General features: G+C 40.3%; 1 protein-coding gene and 1 non-coding gene across 3 annotated transcripts; one reads left to right on the forward strand and one right to left on the reverse strand.

Moving 5' to 3' along the window:
* The first annotated feature begins 1,430 nt into the window (after positions 1-1,430).
* Positions 1,431-8,463, forward strand: LOC129441808 (complement factor H-like). Of its 2 annotated transcripts, none has more exons than XM_073873033.1 (7): positions 1,431-1,641; positions 3,730-3,909; positions 3,998-4,177; positions 4,416-4,592; positions 4,668-4,856; positions 5,004-5,054; positions 7,611-8,463. In XM_073873033.1, exons 1-6 carry the CDS (start codon positions 1,578-1,580, stop codon positions 5,027-5,029), a joined length of 816 nt encoding a protein of 271 aa, XP_073729134.1. In that variant the 5' UTR covers positions 1,431-1,577; the 3' UTR covers positions 5,030-5,054; positions 7,611-8,463. The 2 variants fall into 2 exon arrangements, with proteins under 2 accessions (XP_073729134.1, XP_073729136.1); XM_073873035.1 differs by having other exon boundaries at positions 7,615-8,463.
* A 12,010-nt stretch (positions 8,464-20,473) lies between these two features.
* Positions 20,474-20,664, reverse strand: LOC129443520 (U2 spliceosomal RNA). Its single transcript, XR_008644184.2, has one exon. It is a non-coding gene; the product is annotated as a U2 spliceosomal RNA (small nuclear RNA).
* Between the last annotated feature and the right edge of the window lie 901 nt (positions 20,665-21,565).

Genomic DNA, 21,565 nt, shown 5'->3' on the forward strand with positions numbered 1-21,565 from the left:
TGGGTGTTTCTGTTCTGTTTAAATAAATTCATAGTTTATTTTTGTATATCTGGTCTGCGTTTGGGTTCTTCTTTAGTTTTCCTTTTTCGGTGTTAAACACACCGTGACATAAATATTAATTAAATGTTGAAAATCTTCTTTCAGAGATTACATGTGAAGTTCCACGTGACCATCGTCTTTCATATGCGTCTTATTATTTTTATGGAAATATGAGATTAAATGAAAGAAGATCTTACAAATGTTTGTCTGATTATCATCAAGTGGCATATGAGGCTACATGTACAAAAGATGGTTGGAAACCTGATCCACTGTGTGGTGCTGGTACAGTATGAATTTATATCAAATGTAACAGTCTGTGCTATTAATAAAGCATATTATTTAAATTCTAATAACTATTATGATGAATGTTTGTTTTTCAGACATTATGTGTGAAGCACCAAATATCCTAAATGCTAAGATTGAAGACACTAGAACTCGCTATGCAGTTAAGTCACGCATAACATATTATTGTAATACTGAACCCAGGCAACGCATAGAAATCACCTGTAATTACCAGGGCAAATGGACAAACATACAGCCCTGTAGGGCTACTGGCAAGTGACAGCTTGTTGACAATTCAATTTCATGCTATAAAGAACCTTATTATCATCACATAACTCATAAATGATTCAAATGAAAAGATTGTGAAATTCATTCCTCACAGAAAAGAAAGAATCTTGCACTACACCAACCATGGAAAATGGGTACATACACAGAGACAGCTCCAAAAAGGAAATTATCTATTATTCATGCAATTTGGGCTATAAACCATACTTTGGGAACTGGTGGGGGGCAGCGACATGCGCCAATGGGATCTGGACTAATGAGACACGATGCATCAGGGAGTGTTTTCTAATTGTCTGATTTCAGCAGTACAGTTTTAATGTTGGGTTTTTAAATACAGGGCTGGATGAATGCGGTGCTTTGCCCAGCATTAAACACGGACATCTATACACCGAACAATCTGCTGTAGAGCTTAAATGTGATCCAGGGTTTAAACCATCACACACAGTCATCAGATGTGTCAATGGTACATGGGAGACACCCACCTGTGAATGTGAGTCTTATTACTTTCATAAAAGTTAGGATTGTAAAAGAGAAACAGGGAATAATTACAGTAGCATCTCAAAAGGTCATTGGTTTCATAATCACACATACTTGTGTATAGACTGAATGCTCTGCGAGTCAAAAGCATAAATGTAAATATAATTCAGACGTTTACACTGCCAGGATTTTTTTTTGTTCAAAGTCTTTTGAAACTGGTTGTGCAGTTATGACAATCCTACTGCTGTCATTCAGTGTTGTTGACATAAGTAACATATAATTGAAGAAAATAAATGTCACATGTGTATAACACATCATGCTTACAGCATGTTGTTTAAACCATCATATAAAAATGCAGAGTTGTTTTTTTTTCAGTGGATGAGCAGAGTTGTGTCAGTCCCCCTAAAGTTGATAATGCACTCATCATCTCTAAACCTCAGACATTGTATTCATCTGGATCCTATGTCAATTACAAATGTCTAACACATTTCACTATGAGCGGGAATAGTAAAGTTGAATGCCACAATGCAAACTGGGAGAAAGCACCAACATGTGAAGGTGAGTTTTCATTGATGCTGGATTTCAAAAGAACTCTTCAGGTAAAAATTTAAGCTATTTTAGTTGCTGGAAATCAGATAGGAACATTTTATATGGAGATACTGCACAATCCACTGTCATTGCTGCGGTTATACTTGGGACGTCGCCGTTTAACATTTTTCACAGCAATCAGCTGTAAAATGTTTTGGTCCTTCTTGATTTTCATTGGCGTCACGTAAAATAAGATCCTCTGGGGTCAATGTGTTAGCATGAGAGACGCTTTATGCTGTCGGGGGAACAAGCAACCAGCATTTTCCATCTCCCGGGTGCCTCTCACGTAAATTATTAGCAGGTGGAATGTAACGAATTACATTTACACACATTACTGTAATTGAGTAGTTGTGTACTTTACTTTTTTGAGTAGTTTTTAAAATCTGTACTTTTACTTTTACTTACACACAAAAAGAACCATGGAGACAGATGAGACAGGTGCGCACTAATGCAGACCCTCAACTTATAAAAATAGCCCCTGGTCATATTTAAGCGACCACTTTTCACTGACGCGAAGCGAGTGTTTCATTCCTATGAAAGGTAGGATTCATGCTCTTGAGTACGAAATTGCCGCTCATTTGCACGACGCGTTTTAATACCATGCGCATTATCTTCCGAGGTCTAGCAGCGTCGCGTCAAGTCAAACACAACTTAAGAACGTCCTCGAGGAATGCGTAGGTCATTAGACATTGCAGAGGGACTTTAAGCAGCTAGTTTGAGATTTATATTCCCTTGTTGTTTTTGACTATTCTAGAATCCTCCACCTTTCCCCGCTGTAAAAAAGAAATTTTTACTCTGAGAAAGTTAAAATGACATACTTTTTACTTTTACTTGAGTAGATTTTTAGACCAGTAACTTTACTTTTACTTAAGTCAAAATATTATTAAAGTAACTTTACTTTTACTTGAGTACAATATTTTATAACTCTTTCCACCTCTGATTATTAGATGTTGATGGCTTACGTTTCTTTCCAGTCACACACTTATAATAATAAAATGTTGAGGTTTAATTAAGCAATATCGCTCGAGTTCACGCCATGGATGAACTTTCAAAGTCGGTTACCCTAATGGTCTACGCACCAGAGGCTGTTCCAGTATTGGCCGGGCTGGTGACGTCAGGTTTTGTCCGCCGTTGTCTCCTAAACCCTCCGTCCCTCCCCCTGAGTCGCCCTCCCAGACGTTGTTCTGTTTTGTGGTGTCTGGAAGCCACTTTTTAAGGGAGGGGGGTAATGTCACGGTGGATACGTGTCATGTTTTGTGTCTGTTCCATATTGTCATCACCTGGACATTTGTTAATTATCACCTTATTCATTCCACCTGTGTGTCATTATCTGTGTATTTATACCCGTGTTTGTGTCACACTCATTGCCGGATCATTGTCGCTGCTACCATGTCTGTACCCGGTCTTCATGTTACATGTTCCTGTGTTACTTACCTGTCTGTTGTTTGATTCCCGTGTTTTATTATTAAATGTCCTTATGTTACGTGAACTCTGCACTTGCGTCCTAATTCCTGTGTCCAGTCGTGACAGAAAACCACCACAGGTTTATCCATGGCATTAAAGTATTATTTTGTTTTTGTTTGTTTGTTGATCACAAAGTAAAAGATGAGGAAAACTAGAATTCTTTGTGTATTCTACGCGCCGCCATTGTTTGTTTACAATGCCTGGAATGGTGCGCTGTGATTTGTTGAGCGGATTTATTGCATTCTGCAGAAAATGAGGAGTGGCGTTTATTGCATTTTGGGAAAAAAGGGAGAAAAGATGACAGAATAACACATCAGATATTGTATTTTGCGTAAAATTAAGAATTTACTTTTAAATACTGACCTGATATAATACTGATTTTGGCGATAACTCTTTTTTTTTAAATGGCGTTTATCGCATTTTGGAACCAAACTCTTCATTTATTTATCCTTTCTCCCTTATCAATACCTTGTTACAAAAAAAATTTAGCCACTGCTATATATTTAATATAATAAACAAAATGTTTGCATTGTTTTTTTGTAGTTATTATAGATTCACCTAATCCTCTTTAATTTATTCACCATTTTTTTGTAGCTTTCTGTTTAAAGCCTCTTCGTACAGTGAACAATGCTATACTGATTGATCAAATCCCAGGTGAGAGGAAATATTCACATGGAGACACAGCAAGCTATAAGTGTGTTGAAAATTATGAATCTAACGAACAGACCAATGCTACGTGTGATGCACGAACCTGGATTTACCCAGAATGCATTAGTGAGTCAAATTCACAAAATATAACCCTGATATCTTCACAGACAGGTTCACATATTTATGTTGAACAATTTCTACATTTTTATTACAGAAAAAGCTCAGTGTACCAAACCAACAATAAACTTGCAGTTTGTGACCCTGTTAGATGAGAAAAATTCATTCAACAACTTTGATGTTTTGAGATATACGTGTAATAAACCGTATGATAAAATACCAAACGGAGGTTTGATTTGTAAAGAAGGAAAATGGAACGGCACGTTTGACTGCACAAGTGAGTCCACACAAAATGTTCAAAAATAATGTGTACATATGATATATGCTGTATGATATTCAACGACTCTGGGATCTTATTTAACATTTATATTAAAAGTAAAATATTAAGATTCAGCAAACAAATCAGCATAATGTTAAAATGTAAAAAGATTTTATTTATAAAATTGTGTGAAATACTTGGACATAAATGTTTAAAATAGTCATACATGTGTTTGATGGTGTTATATGGTGTTTAGGCAGCATTTGTCCTCCACCTCCTATGATTGAAGATGGAGACTTTAACGTTGAGCAGAAGACAGGAGAAGTTATTACATCGGTATCGTACTTTTGCAAGTCTTATTTTGTTCTGGACAAGCCAAACAGATATTGCAGGTGTCTGAATGGGATATGGGAGACCCCTCCAAAATGTCTGAGTAAGTCGTCTGTTTACAGATTATTTTGAATCTCATTATAAAGTTTCACAATGTGTGTCTTTGTTTCTCTCATAGAGCCTTGCAAAATTACACCTGACATTTATAAGGAGTACAATATAAAACCCTTCCTTGATGACTACATAAGGCACAGTGCTAGAGAAGTTTATGTTGATTGTAATGATGGATGGATTGTTGAAGGTTCTTGGAGACAATCATATTCGAAAGCATTGTGTACTGATGGGGTGCTAAGAATTGAAAATAAATGTGAGTACAATATAATCTCCTCACATGAGTTTAAACCAGTTAATAGTTCAAATTTAAATCTTTTACTGTTTGAACATTGAAAAATGTTGTTTTTAGTGTAATAACTTTGATATTACCACAATAAATAGTTTCCATTTTTTTACTTAGGTACAGAAAAAAACGTCCTTGGATAAAATAAACCAAAGAGGAAACACTGAGGTAATGCATCCTTGAAAGTTCACAATGAATTTTAGATAATGTTTTATTATTTAATGTAATGGAAGTGACACTGATCAGATTTTATTGGATTTAAGAAGTACAACTAAAAGCAGAATATAATATCTATTCAATTTAATGACATTTTTATGTACTTAAAGCTGCGCTCCATAACTTTTTTAACTTTGGTTTGAGATGTTTGATATGATTTTACTGCGAACGGGACACTATTTTATATAGTTACACAGGGCCGAGCCATTTGTGCTTTTGGTCTTTTTCTCTCACTGTCAGAAGACAATCTTCTATACATTTGACAGTTTTTGGTGGGATAAAAGTAAATTTCTTCATTATGTTTCTTTTGATTTCGAAATATGTGTGTAATTCACCAAATCCAACCTTATTTTATTTTACAGTTTTTCCTCGCTAAAACACTATAATCAGGATTTTAACTAAAATTTCAAAACCATAACGCCATCTTTCAAAAAGCACAATCATTTTGCTGAACTATAAACACTACTACCCTGCTTTAACACATGACAGATTTGGTGAAGTGTAACTTCAAAACTCTACACACAAATTCCTACATTTCTCAGTGCTTACACCATCTGTTCATATGGAAAGCACTAGCATTCAATACTGTTCACTCAAGTCAGCACAGCTAGGCTCAATTATCAAACAATTACCAAGGTGGAAACACTAAGGGCCCTATTTTAACGATCTGAAACGCAAGTGCGAAGCGCAAAGCGCAAGTAACTTTGTGGGCGGATCTTGGGCGCTGTTTTCCCAGCGGGAGAAATGACTCTTGGGGTTGGTCTGAAGTAGGTTCATTATTCATAGGTGTGGTTTGGGCGTAACGTCAAATAAACCAATCAGAACGCTATCCAACATTCCCTTTAAACGCAAGGGCGCAAGTTCAATAGCGGGTTGCTATTATAATGACGGATTTACCAGGCGCACGCCAGGAGTGGTTCACAGCCGAGGAGACCGGCATTCTTGTAAGAGCAGTCAAAGACAGAGAAGTTGTTTTGTATGGGGATGGGACTTGGGAGAAACCCGCACAAATCAGCGTCGGTTAAACAGGCGTGAGAGGAAATATAGCCCACAATTGTCTCATCAGCTGGCATCCGCTACAATGATATCCGGAGACGGGGGAATCCCAAGCTTGCGAGCATAAATCGGGCACGGCGTGTAACAGGAGGTGGATCTGCCTCTACACATGACCTGACGCCAGCAGAGGACGCTGCGTCCACCCTCACCGCTGAAAGGGTTTGGGGGCTTTGAAATCGGAAACGCAAGCAAGGTCAAACCCCAAAGTACACTTACAAATCAAGTTCATATCCATTAAGGTTTCTTATGAAAACATTTGAATTATTATTTACATAAATTAAACGTAATACAGCCACACAACAAATTTATGAAAATATTTTAATCGTTATTTGCATGAGAATTTTTTAACTCAGCCACACAATACATAAAAACTATCACCACACCGCAGAATTAGCAGTGTTGAATCAGAACTGCTGGTGTTTATATGAGTAACACCAGACCTGGTCGTCCCCATGTGTACACCAACAGTGTTGATTGAACACTGGTGATTTTGCTGTGCACAATGCTCACCACAATGATTTCCCTTATCTCATGTGTTAATATTTTTCATTTTAACAATTTATGATTATGCAAAAATAACTGTTGCATCTGTGTAGATTAGATAAGCAATGCGCGTTGTGCACGCTATACAATATGGTCAAGCATGCGCCCTTAAAATAGCATAATGAACTACCCGCAACGCGCCACTGACTTTAGACTAGTTTTTTTTGGTTAGTAGCGCAATTGTTTTTTGAAACTGCAAAATAGCATAAGAGATGGTTTGCGCCGGAACACGCCTCCTTTTTTGCGCTGAACCGCCCAGGGAGCGCAAGTTCATTCCCTAGTTTGCCGACGTGCGTCTGTGGAGGGAAAAAACCGCTGTGCGCCGGTGCAAAATACGAAATGATACATGCGTCACTGACAAAGTCAATTGCGCTGGGTGCAAGATAGTGCCCTAAGAGTCAAAATTGAACACACATCAATCAGATCCTTCAATAGATAGATAAAAGGGCCCGAATCAGTTCACTGAGCTTTGGAACAATGAATCCATAGAGAAATTAAGGAATAGGTCGAGGAGAAGGAGGAGGAAGAGGAGGAGAGAGAGGAGGAAGAAGAGGAGGGAAAGAAGGAGGAGGACGTGGTGAAGGAGGAGGGAGAGGACATGATGAAGGAGGAGGAAGAAGAGGGAGAGGATGAGGAGGCAGAGGAGGAGGCCAAGGTGACAAGCAGTCTCAGATGAAATTTGCTCTAGTTGACCAAGTCCTTGTCCATGGTATGATTATGAGGGAGGCTGAGCAATGAATAAAGCCTAATTTGAGTCATTTACAGTAGCCTCCATCTTTAGAGCATTCCAGGAAGAAAACAGATAGATGTACTTACAGTTAGACTGCTCTGTACAGTAACTTTAGTGTGCATACACTGTTGGACTATGCTACTGGAATAAAGAAATGCATCAAATTGCCTTTCATACAGATAGATATATCAGTAGATGAATGCCAGGGGTGGATCATGCAAGAGGATTTTACCCTCGCTGTTTGGCAAGGACCAATATAGCCTGTGATGTGGATGAGATTCTCTGGCCTGACCCTGAATAAAGACGGGGTGTTGAGGAGGAATAATTAAAAAAAAAATGTTTTACAGTTGTGCTGTGTAGCACATGAATGAATAAAAATGTGCTAATGCATATTGATTGTGTCTTTGTGAAAAGGTTTTTGAGCAGGAGAACCACAAGCAACTTACCAGTTTTGGATGTATTGTTTTGATTTTATTGCACCAGTGCAATACTATGTTGTGTGTGTGTTTTTGAAAGCTTGTGTGTGATGTTTGAGGGAAAATGTTGTTTTTTCAGTAAGAGTGAATGGTTTTGAGTGTAAAGCTTCATTTTGACCTGAAAATATGATGTTTGGAGAATTGTGTGAGTTTGCTGCCAGCGTTAAATAAAACGCTTACTTTTCTATATCCAATCAAAGCAAGGTGGAAAACACAAACCACGCCCACTATTTTCTTGCATGAAATTCTGTTTCACTCGGAACTACGTCACAACACAGAAGTAGAGTCGATCGCGACTTCCAGTTCACGAGAACTTCAAACATTTTCTTATGTGTCAGTATTTATCTCTCGTTACTCTTATATTTATGATGTATGATTATCTATCTTAGATCTTTGATGTAATCACAGAAAATGAAGATGGAAAGACACACAAACATTTATGACCAACGTTGCTTCAGTCTACAAGCATATGAACAAGTGAATGATCTAATACCATGATGTTTCTGAAATGCATGCTAATATGTTCTTGCTTCAGAATAAAGCTTTACATTCAAACGAGTTTGCTTGTTATCATTCAACTGCTTTCTCCCATTTTATTTACACTAAAAATGCTAAAAAAAATTGGTTTCAGAGCTTTATTTTCATAGCTGCATTATGATCATTTTACCTATTAATTAAACTTCTATAAGCAAATGACACACATTATATTATTAAATCCAAGAGAGCTAAAAAGATCTTTGCGCAAAAACATTTATTTAACCTGACATACAGTAAATGCATGTGATCACATCACAGACTGATCTGAGTTTGCCCCAGACAGCAGAGAAACATTGCCTACATGGTCAAATATTGCTTCATTTTGCTTCATTTGTCTATGATTTATTCACATCAAGATTTTCCAATAATACAAACACTAACACTAACTGTAAAAACGTCTCGGTTACTATCGTTACCATGGTTCCCTGAGAGAACGTGAACGAGACATTGCGTCAGTAGCTGACGCTATGGGATTGGATCCTCCAATCATGATTCCCCTGAAGCCTTATTGCACAACGCCAGTGCAGTTAGCGCTGGCCAATGACGCTCAAGACGGTAAAGGAGGCATGGCCTCCTTACTATAATAGAAGCCATCCTGAGCAAATATCTTCAGTAAAAATGAACGAGTGTACAGCCTATCTAAGCCGTGAGCACGGCAGCTAACGCAATGTCTCGTTCTCCCAGGGAACCAAGGTTACGATAGTAACCAAGACGTTCCCTGTCGAGAACGTTCTCTCAACATTGCGTCAGTAGCTGACGCTATGGGAGATTGTATAGAACCGCGCCATGCATGTGGCAAGATAGGCCCAGCATAGCGAAGCTAACAACATGCAACAATCTCAATGACCAGCCGAATAGCAGCCTACTGTATAAACACCAGCCAAAAACCCATGACAGGGCTAGTCAGCCTACTAGCATAACTACCACATTAAGCGGGTAACAAGTAAACGCTAATGAATCAAGCAACATACCTAGCGAGCGGACGGCATCTGGCGCACAGGTTGTGGAAGAAACTAGATCACTGGACTAGCAGCAGTGAACACAGCACTTTTGCAGTCACATGTTTATGTGCCCAATGGGCGGACGAGGTCCGGCGTTAATGTTTGTAGGAAATAATCCACATGCAGTATTCACATGAATCGGCATCCAGCAAGCATATGATTCCCTGCGTCAAGAATACAAGGAATAATCTGAAAAACCAGTACATGGTATTCTCATAGTAAATAACTCAAATACTCAGCGGGCGAGCAGCAGCTGGCGCTAAGGTATTCTGAGGGCGTCGCTACACGCCACACATCACAGAGCAGGAGATATGAAGTGTAGATAACAAAGACCATGGAAAAATATTTAACAGGCATGAAAAGAAAGTCGGAGACAGACAGAGATAATGAGGCAAAGACGTTAAGCCCCCTGAAAGCTAAGATAAGGAAATATGAAAAAGCATATGTTGCGCTTGGCTTCACTGCGACGAAGGAGATGAAGAAAGACCGGTATGTTTACTGTGTCTAAAAATGTTGGCAGCGGACAGTATGAAGCCAAATAAATTAAGGCGTCACTTAAAGACATTACACCCCAGTCACGCTGATAAGCCACTTGAGTTTTTTCATCGAAAATGTGCCGAATATTGCAGACAATCGTCCCGCTTTGTGAATGCAACTTCAGTAAACCAACGAGCACTGTTGGCATCATACTGTTGGGGGGGGGTGTGACAGAAAATAATTGAGAATCATTGGCTTAGCCGAAGCCAAAGCCAGTAGAAGTACAGTTTTTAGAGAAAGTTTTTTCAAACCCACCATTAGAATAAGCTCAAACAGAGAAAGAGCTAGCGCTTTCAGGACCAAGGCCAGATCCCAAGATGGCACGATGGGTGGGCGAGAAGGTCTGAGGCGCCATGCACCCCGTAAGAACTTCGTTATCAGCTCGTGTTTGCCCACAGAGTGCCCCCCCCATATCAGCATGAAAAGCTGCAATGGCAGCAACATATACTTTAAGGGTGGAGGGCATGCTTCCCGTAGCCATTCTGTGCTGTAGAAAGTAGTTCACCTGAGAGAGGAGATCTTGTCTCAACGGGATCGGCCATGGGGGAGCCGTTGACAGTTCCAACAGCTCGGGAAACCATGGCTGGTTCGGCCAATATGGGGAGATCATTGTCACTGTTGCTTTTTCCTCTCTGATCTTGTGTAATACTGATGACAGCAGTTTTACAGGAGGAGCGCGTATTTGCTGGCTCTCGGCCAAAGCAACGACACCGTTTCCCCACCCAGAGGAGAGCTTGTCAACGAGAAAAACAGCGGGTAGTGCGCGTTCTCCTCCGACACAAATAGATCCACTTGGGGAATTGCCATTCCTCGACAGCATATCTGCTCCGCAGTTCATACTGCCTGGTACATGTGTCCCTTTTATTGAAAGGAGATGACCAGTGATGTAGTGGTGTCTGGAGAAGTGGGTATACTCTTAATTTATGCCCCCAGTAGAAGTGGGTATACTCTTAATGTATGCCCCCAGTAGAAGTGGGTATACCCCATGCCATCAAATAAAGAGGTGGGTATACTCCGTATACCTGCTTATACCCTGCACTACACCACTGGAGATGACGATCCGTCCACAGCAGTATAGTTTCTGCCTGCCTGAACAGCGGCCTGGAGCACTTTATGTATGAGACCACCATAGTGTTGTCCATCCGGACAAGAACATGATGCCCCCCGATCAGCATCGTAAAGCTCTGTAGTGCTAAGAAGGCGGCTTTGAGCTCTAGAGGGTTTATATGCCCAAACCGCTCCGACCAGGAGCCCGAAGCCAGAACGCCATCGCATAGGGCTCCCCAGCCAGTTAGTCACGAGTCTGTCATGACTACTTTCCGCCTCGTAATCAGCCCAAGTTGGGCACACCGTTGAACAGGTTTGGATCGAACCAGGGTCTCAGCCCTCCCATATATCCGTTTGTAACTGTAATGCACGCTCGTCCCGATATCCACGCCCTGTTGGGAACTCAACTTGCCGAGAGGGCAAACCGGGGAGGCTTCCGCCATCAAGCCTAAAAGTCTCTGAAACTGTTTCAGTGGCACGGTGCACCCGTGGCTAAACACATTCAGAACAGATGTTAGATCTCGTTTGCACTCCTCTGATAAGACTAAGTCAAGGCGCATACCTAGAAACACAATTTTTTGCGTTGGAGACAGACCGTTTTTTGCAGATTCACACGCAGACCGAGGTTGTCTAATTGCGACAGCTGTGGCTCTCTCAGAATGCAAATGCTGCTCGCTCTCAGCGGGGACAATGCTGTGTCTACACATTTTGTGAATGTGTGCGGGGCAAGAGCCAGGCCGAACGAGAGGACAGGGAATTGGTATGCAGCATCTTTGAATGCAAATCTCAGAAAGCGCCTGTGGTGCGGGGCGATCTGAATGTGAAAGTAAGCATCTTTCAGGTCTACTGAAATAAACCAGTCCTTGGGCCGAATGTGGGCGAGGATCTGCTTCAGGGTAGTCATTTTGAATGCACGTTTGCGTAATGCTCTGTTGATTAGTCTCAAGTCCAAGATCTGTCTGAGACCGCCGTCTTTTTTTACAGCAAATTACCGGCTATAAAATCCGCTCTCTGTCTCCTTCATCGGAACGGACTGTTGACTGTTGACGCTATCACGCCATTAAAATGGAAAGGTCTGCGTCGAAACTGTAGAGAATATCCGTTCTACATAAGGGTGTCACGATTCCGATTTTAAATTGAAATCGATCGAAATTAAGTCACAACCTCGAACTTCAAATTAAAAAATGGGATCGTCGATGCTGCCACGCCCTTATGTCAAGTCAGGTCGGCTTGCCAAGCGACGGAAAAAAACTATCAGAGGTGCCTTTAAAAACATCTGTCCAGCGGAACGCGATTTATATTTTAAAGGAACAGTATGTAAGAAATGTATATCAATTAATCATAAAATGACCCTGATATGTCTCTAGACATTAAGAAAAAATTTTATTTCAAATACTTATATTACTGACAACAGTGGTCTGGCCAGGATATTGTCATTTAAAAAGTGAAGTTGCAGCCCTCAACTGATGTTTATGTTGTCATTTTTATGTATTGGCCACCAGTTGTGTGATTGCAGTACCAGTTTTAGCCACCAGTTTTGTTATTGCAATACCAGTTTTGGCCACAATCCTACATACTGTTCCTTTAAACACGAGGGATGTATTGCTACAACTCCTTGAAATGCAAATCATAAACAGGATAACTACCTAGTGATGTGACTTCGGACGAAGCACAGCTCTCTGCCCGTGCGCAAGAGTGAGAGAGGCGCCAAGATGCAGCGGGTTATATTTTTAAGCAAAAGGGATAGTTTGCCTCAGCTCGCATGAAACATATAAAACTGAACAAATACGTAAGGATTACAACTTTAGTTTATGTTTAGACTTCGGACAGATGCGAGAGTGCATGCACGTGAGACAGAGAGAAGCGCATCTGCTCATGACGTGCTGGTTTTGTTTTAAGGTGCTAGAAGGAGTCCAAGACACACACATTAAGTCCAGGTGCGTGCAAGAAGGAATCCTCTCTCTACAAGCTCTCCTGCGTAAAGTGAAGCCCACGCAATGTGCATGTTATTGTGAAACTAAAATCATAATAATAAATAATAATGGCATAGCATTTTTATGTCTTTTTAAAAAAAAATTTAAAATTGAGGATCGAATTGAATTGTGACCTTAGAATCGAAAATGTAACCGAATCGAGGATTTGGAGAATCGTGACACCCCTAGTTCTGAATAATGTTTAGCATCCAATCCGATAAATATGGGAATGGCGGGGGGTGTGCGCTGTGCACGCTCATATGAGGACGGGAGCTGCCCTGGAGAAGAGAACGCTCAGTTTGTCACAAGGCAAAACATTTAATACATTCAACACACAAACATTTGTATGAACAATGCCTGCGTCGCCCGCAACAGCCAGCGGGATACCCAATTAGACCTTTAATCTCTTTGCGGCGGGTTTGCCGCTCAGCGCTCTCACTCTCACACCACTCTCGTCAGGAGCGTGGCTTTGCCCCGGACTGCGGTACCCCAGGACCGGGTTTCTAACACCGTAGATTCGCCATCATACATGAAGGCTCACCACCCAAGGAGGAGGACGAAGGGTAGAAATGAGGGGTGATGATGGCGCAGTGAATAAGACACACGCCTTATGTGTGAGAGACCCGGGTTCGAATCCACTGTGACACATCATTGTGTCCCTGAGCGAGACACTTAACCCCCTAGTTGCTCCAGACATCTGACATATATAGCAATTGTAAGTCGCTATGGATGAAAGCGTAAGCTTAATGAATGAATGAATAAGTAAGTAAGTAAGATGAGCTGCCACGGCTTCCTCAACGGGGGAGATGTGCAGGTATCCACGGCTTCCGCCCTGTCTACTTTGGAAAATATCTCCGACCAACTGGCTCAAGACGCAGGCTCTCGGCAACGAACTGAACAGTGGGAAGCTGCAGCGAGGAGCTTCTGAGAGCAATGTTGAGCCGAGGTCTGAGCACCTTCCTCACATTGAGGGCACTTTGGACCCAACCAATGATTCATGCGAATCGTGCAGGTTGATAGGACCTCCGCACCGTGAGAATATCCTCGACATCTGGATCGCTAAGAGGGTCGTCCGTCTTATCTGTGTACTCAACAGGTGTCACATTATAGGGAAATCTTGCTTGTGAAGGAAAAAAAAACTGAAAATATTCTCTCAGGACGGCTTCACGCCTCCTTTGCTGTCTTGAGGGTCATTGGCCAGCGCAAGTTTTAACTGCATTGGCGTTGTGCAATAAGGCTTTAGGGGCTTTAGGATCCAATCCCATAGCGTCAGCTTCTGACTCAATGTTGAGAGAACGTTCTCGACAGGAAACAACATGTATACGTGTCTATGGGGCTTTTTCCCGGAGAGGGATTAGTCTAGTCCTAGACTAAAAATAAATGTAAGAGCTGTCAAAACTAAAAACATCTTGCATCTCTTTCCCCACCAATGATGAGTTTAAGGTAATCCATATTTCCGCTATTACCCACTTGGTGGCGCGTTTACCCCACTTATAAAACACTGAAGCATTCACTGATATAATCTGATCTCTAACAAATTCCTTACAAAATGCAGTTATCTCAGAATTTGGTGTTTTTTAAGAAACCCACCCATATTTGAGAGGTGATGAATAAAAATGAAGATGGGATGAAACTGTATTTTGTTTGAAAAATACGCTGGCGTTAAAGAAATAAGTCCGTTAAATGCTCCACTATTTGTTAAAATGGTTGTAGAACTGCATGAAAATAAATGCAATATATATTTTCCACACTTCTATTTGTTTCCATCACACTATGATTTTGACCTATTATAACATTATCTAAATATTTATAATTCTAGATTCACACACACTATCTTTGAGGTTCTTTGGAAAGAGATGCTAACTGAGATTAAGGCAATCCACTTTATTAGTGTGCTGGCAGAAACAAAAACAACACTTTATAAAATGTTCTATGTAATAACATTGTTTTAGTAATATAGGTTAGTTAACGTTCTTGCAACAAGATTTCTTTTATGAATTCTCTTTTGTGCAGTTTTTATGCTAAAATATCTGAGACCATAGCACTGACAGGCTAATGATAAATAAAATGTGTAGTTATATTTGACTTTTGAATTATTATTTTAAATATGTCACACAAAAATATTTTTAGTGGGGCCAGTGAAAATTTTGGCAGGGCAAGTGAAAACCTGAACCATTAGCCTGACTGGGCCAGTAGAATTTTTTTGCGTTGAGCTCTCGTTTGATGTTTTTGTTTTGATAAGTTTCTTTTTGTTCATTGTATAATATTTGATTTATTATGTGATTGTTATGATCAGGGCATTGCTGAAAGTTCATCAAGCTCCCCTGAATAAAGTATGGTGGATGATTAACTAAGGTCATAATCTGTGAGGTTAATGCACGAGTGAGGACTATCCAAATGCATTTATTCTACTTTATCGTCAACTCATGATCTGATTCAATAGGTTGTGTTAGTAAACTGAGGTTAATACACAGATAAGGTTAATACATGGTTTTGTTTTTTGGTGGCATAAAACACAGTGAATAAAATCATTCGTGGTGCTTATATTCAGGAAATTACTATATGCCCTAGAATTTTGCTTTGGCTAATTTTCCTGGGAAAAAATTGTGGGAACGTTTCTTGAAAAAAAAATTATTTACTAGTGCTCACAAAAAGTATTTTCAAGTGCCTTGTAAACTGAAACAAAAAAACTGAATATGAGAACGTGTCAGAATTTCGACATCCTGACAATGTCCCTCTTTCACCATCCTTGACTCTATCTAAAAGGCAGGGATAAATCATAATTATGTCACAAGGTGACGATCTTTTCGGGGCGGAACCAAAAGTTGGGAAAGTTTGGTTCCGCCCGGATGTTTCCGCCCAGATTGGAGAAAAGAAACACCGGACATCCGGCAGTCTCGCGAAGGCTGTAATCAGCCGATTAAACAGCTGTGTATAGTTAAGGAGATCGCTGGGTGATTGGACAACTGGAGTACACAGAGGAGTATTTTAAGAGCAGTTAAATCACAGTTCGGGAGTTCGGGCACGAGAAGGGAGCGACGCGGGGAAAGCTCCTCTGCCTAGGGCAGAAAAGTATTCACGCACATTTTGAAGAGCCCGCAGGCTCTGTTGATCCGGGCTGCGCTTGGAGCGCACGGAGAGAAGACAGGAGCTGCCTGGGGCGAAAGGAAGGCGATGTGTGGACAGAGAAAAAGGAAGCGCCCCGAAGAGAGCAGTTTCTCAGCGGACGTTACCGTAAGCAGAAACCCTGTGGGTAGAAGGAAACAACGGTAAATGTGACACGCTTAGAGTAACCAAGGAGTAAGGAAACGAAGCCGTTTGTAAACTGTTTACTAAGAAGACCGCCGTGAGTATTGGCTCTGGATTTGATCCGAAAACATAGCTACTAACCTGTGTATTATTGAACGCTCCAGGAAGAGGAAAGCGGCCCTACCCCCGATCGAGCGTGGTAGGTGAGCCGCAGGAATAAGTGGATTACATCGCCATAGCAGCAGACCTAAAAGCCCCGGCCGTAGTGTCATCGCCCCCATCTGTCCTTAGCGAAGTGGAAGACGCTGGGCGTCTCGTGTGTGCACTTGTAGTGTGGTGGTGAGTCCATGTCATTTGAAAACCTTTTCACGTTGAAGTGGTGCTGTGTATTTGCTGTGGGTTGCTGTGCAAGTGCTGTGTGTCTTGTCAGACGTACCCCGCATCATCTCCTCCACTGAGGAAGAGACGGAGAGGCTGACGGCTGTGAGTAAACATTAACTATTGTATGCTGTGTGCGATTTAAGCGAAAGTGACGGTGGGCCGTGGAAGTTGCCCCGTCTGTGTGTCGACAGTCTCAGAGTGCGGCGGTGAAGACCTGGAAGCTGGCTGTGTGTGTGTGTGTGAGTACAAAACACGAACCTGTATATTGCTACCTTACCTGTGTGTTCTATCTGTGGCAGAGTGAGGGGCGAAGGAGTTCAGCCGCCCCGTGGTCTCTACAAAGGGGCGCCCCTGTCTGATCTTCGATCGTCCTACGGGCATTGAGGACAGGGCAGCGCTCGGCCCGGTGAGACGGTTGTGACGGTTCGCCCCCCTGCTGACCAGCGGATTCGCCGAGAGGGTTTTGGCCCCCGGCGCCCCCTTGGGAAGATCGTCGCCGTTTGCCTTCTGTGCAGGCCAGCTGTTGTAAGCCGCCCTGTGCATTGTCGACCAAAACGCCGTCTAGCGAGCTGAGGAAAAGCTGCACTTACCCAGAGTTGTAAACAGCCGAGAGGTGAGAAGTATCCAAGTTGCACTAACAGTGTTATTGTATCCAAGCTGCCTGTAAAGGAAGAGAGAACGAGAGTGAACGTCAGTAGAACGAACTGTGGACAGTCACACACGCCTGAGCTGTAAACAGCAGAGAGGTGAGACGTATCCAAGTTGCACTAACTATGTTATTGTGTCTGCCTGTAAAGGAAGAGAGAACGAGAGTGAACGTCAGTAGAACGAACTGTGGACAGTCACATATGCCCGAGCTGTAAGCAGCAGAGGGGTGAGAAGTATCCAAGTTGCACTAACTGTGTTATGGTGTCCAAGCTGCCTGCAAAGGAAGGGAGAACGAGAGTGAACGTCAGGAGAATGAACTGTGTAAAGACTCAGTTGGTGATGAAGGAGGAGAGCCTGGAGTGGCCGTTATTTTAAGTCCCCCCTTTTTCCCTTCCCTATTTATCATTTTTAATTAAATTAAATAAAGTACATTTTAATTTATGCTTACCTTGTGTGTCTGGTCATTGGGGTGGCTTTGGGAATCTCCTCGAGGTGGAGAAAGGGGCGTGACCTTATTTACATCTGGGTCCACCCCGACTTGTGACAATTACATGGCATCCTTCTTTCCAATTGCACAATTATTCTTGATACAGCAGCCAATTATACACACACTACTCTGCAGAATAGCCGCTACACAAATGCTGAAGCCTAGCCTCGCACCTACCAGTAATGACTAAATGACTTCTGTCAAATAAAGCTTAAAGCCACAAAAAAGTAGGATTTACCCCATCTAGTGGTGAAATTGTATACCGATAAAAGTATTTTACGGTTGAATTGATGTCGCTCTACATACGTCATCTGGTATAATTGAAACAATTAGCTATGAGTTACGTACAGACACATATGAAAGACATCCGTAGCGCTCAATAAACAGCTCTGGGCATTCGAAAACCATGGCTGAAATACAAGAAAATGAGCATGTGGTTCCCAGACCACATTGTATTTACTATGAGACTGGTCTGGTGTTAGCCAGTCAATTATTTTTTCTCTTTCTTTTTTTCTCTGCACTAAATGGCAGTGCTGTAGTTGGATAATGCAGATTAAGTGGCGATATTATTGTAATTGGCCTTGCTACCTATCTCACAAAACAGGCAAAATCTGAACGACCTAATTTTTACATACTTGTAGAGAATGGTTTATCAAAACTAAATTAATGGGTTGATCTTTTTCACGTTTTCCAAGTTGATAGAAACACTGGGAACCCAAGTATAGCACTTAAACATGGAAAATGTCAGATTTTCACGCCATGAGCCCTTTAAGCCTTAAAGTTCTGCATAATTAAGTGACGGGTGAACTGCCACTGCTGTCAATAGAATTGAGCTAGGCGGGCATGGTTTCATCAACCAGTCGCCTCAGCTTTACCAACGTCCTCTTTTCCATTTTCGGTTATCTGTGAGTGATGCGCAGTGACATGTGGCCAAGATGGTGACGGCAGGCACCGCCTACTTTTGGCTTAAAAAAACTCTTCCCAAACCTATGGGTGACGTCACGGACACTACATCCATACTTTTTACAGTATATGGTTTGCAGCCTATTCTTGCCAAATCTAATATGGTGATGCCACTGACCCATTTCAGCAGTTGAGCAAAAATAAATAAATAAATAAATAAATAAATAAATAAATAAATATATATATATAAATATATATATATATATAAATATATATATATATATATATATATATATAAATATAAATATATATATATATATATATATATATAAATATATATATATATATAATTATATATATATATATAATTATATATATATATAATTATATATATATAATTATATATATATATATATATATAATTATATATATATATATAATTATATATATATATATATATATATATATATATATATATATATATATATATAAAATGAAGGTTGGTATCCCTGCTGAAAAAATACAATAAAACCATTACAGAAAATTCTAATGGTTTCCATTAAAATACCAATAGGAACCATTAGCTTTTACCATTAAAACCACTACACTGTAGTGTGTTTATTTCATTAGAACCAATACATAGAACCAATAGAAGAAATAAATACCATTAGAGACCAACAAAGACCAATAAACTGTAGTCTTTTTTTGGCAATATTCCATTAGAACCAATACATAGAACCAATAGCACCAATACATACCATTAGAGACCAACAAAAACCAATACACTGTAGTGTGTTTTGGGCCATATTCCATTAGAACCAGCAAAATTCCCAATAAAACCAATAGAATTTCTGTGATGGTGTCTATTGTTTTTAGCAGGAATATTATTCAAAGTCTTTGACAAAGAGGTCTGCACTTCTGATGGGCAGCTATTTTAGTCATATAAAACCAAGTTATTTCTACTTTAATTAATTTATTCTTTATATCAGTCCATTAGGTTTCCAGCAAAAGAAACTGATAAAAAACACCAAATAAATGATGATGTTAATCTAAAATCACTCGTCTCGCACAAGTCACAATAAAACAACACCAACATTTAAACCTGACATCAACTATTCTATAAATTGTTTATTTAACTCAAATTAACACAGAAATTCTTTTTAAATGTTGCTTAAGTTACTAGTTCGAGCACTCAGAAAGAGCCACTCCCCGGAGAATCGTCAGTTTCATGATTGGCTATTTGTATCGGAGGCGGGACTTTCTGCGCTAAGCTTCCGGGTTGTGGCTGGAAGGGATACAGCTACGGCCATAATCTCGTGAGATCTCGCAGAATGAGCGCTCCAAACTTCGCTCCCCTTCGTAGCTGTATCCTCACTAGCCAGAACCAAACTGCCGCAATGAACAATGCACTTTTTTAACGTTGGGATCTGTGGCATCTTGCTAATCTACAGTTTCTAAGAAAACAAATGATACTATGACTAAGGCTATGTGCCTGAACGCTTTTAAAATAATCATGCAACGGCAGTAAGTCCTGTTATGCATATATAAACTGTAGAATTATCCTAGTTGTTGTTTGTATCTATAACTGAATTACCTGTAATTCTTCGATACACTTTCCATAAACCTTTACATAATAATAACATAAATTTAAATATATATATATATACGCGTGAAAGTTCACAGCGTGAATTACTACACACGAAAAGCAACAGCTTTAGAATCGCAGCATGGTTATTCAGTTATGTGCCTTACATAACGAGCCTCAATGTCTAGGTTTAATTAGTCTGATATTAACTGTTGAGAGGGGGGTGCACCGTTCCCGGAAGTACTGCAATACCGAGTCGATGCGTGGAGTGGACGGAGCAAGCCCCTATTCCATCTCCCGTTTCCAAAAATCAATTTAATATATGGTCCCCGGGTAGGGGACGTATCAGATATTAAACTGATAAGAACAGATACTACACTTGATCTTAGCCAAAAGGCCGAGAAGCGATACCTACAAATGCTCAGGAGAAGAGACCCGATTCCTTAAAATAGGACATAGAATGACGGCAAAATGATTTCTTTTGTCATTTTCATCTCAAATCGTTTTTATACCAAAGGTAATCAAGACTTTCTTATGAACATTATATCTGTACTTAAAATCTATATTTTGTTTTTTTTGAAAAGCAAAACATTAGTCAACAAAGATTGGGGGAGGAGTTGATATTACAATGATCTACGGCTTCTCCAATCAGAAACACAGACACAATTCCCTCAGTATTAGACAATGAAACTCTGGATAATCAGAAAACCTGTTAAATAAACGTGAAAAGAGAAGCACTTACGTCAGAGCAGAGGTACAACCTTTCAAGCGTAACTGATGTACAACGTTATTGCAGTGTTTTAAGAACGGAACGCGTTTGCCACCCAGTGGACAAATACGGTATTGCAAGCACATCCCATTAGTACTGAACAGTCCTATATAAAACACAGTCATTTATCTGTGATTTATTGTTTTCTACATAAAAGCATCCTACATAATGTAAAGGACATACTGTGAATATGCAATCTGATCAATGTGAAATCAAATTAGAGTATGAGATTTTAGCTTGGATTTCACAGGTTCCCATATAAGGACATTTAAGTAGTTTTAACAAACATACCTTACAAAAACGTTACTGGTATGCATTTTAAGACAAAACTATTGGACTTGTAAGCTTTTTAGTTCAGACAGCTCAAACATGCGTTTTAATCTTGGCCTAGCTTTAAGCCCAGTCCAGGAAAAAAAATCATTTCATCACAAGCTAAACTTTGTATGAACTGGAAAAAACTTTTATGGGTAGATTCCCAGACAGGACTTATCCTAGTCTAGACTAAAATGTAGCTGCTTGAATTAAAAAACATCTTGCACAT

Source organism: Misgurnus anguillicaudatus, chromosome 2 (genome assembly GCF_027580225.2).
Source record: "Misgurnus anguillicaudatus chromosome 2, ASM2758022v2, whole genome shotgun sequence".
Lineage (NCBI taxonomy): Eukaryota > Metazoa > Chordata > Actinopteri > Cypriniformes > Cobitidae > Misgurnus > Misgurnus anguillicaudatus.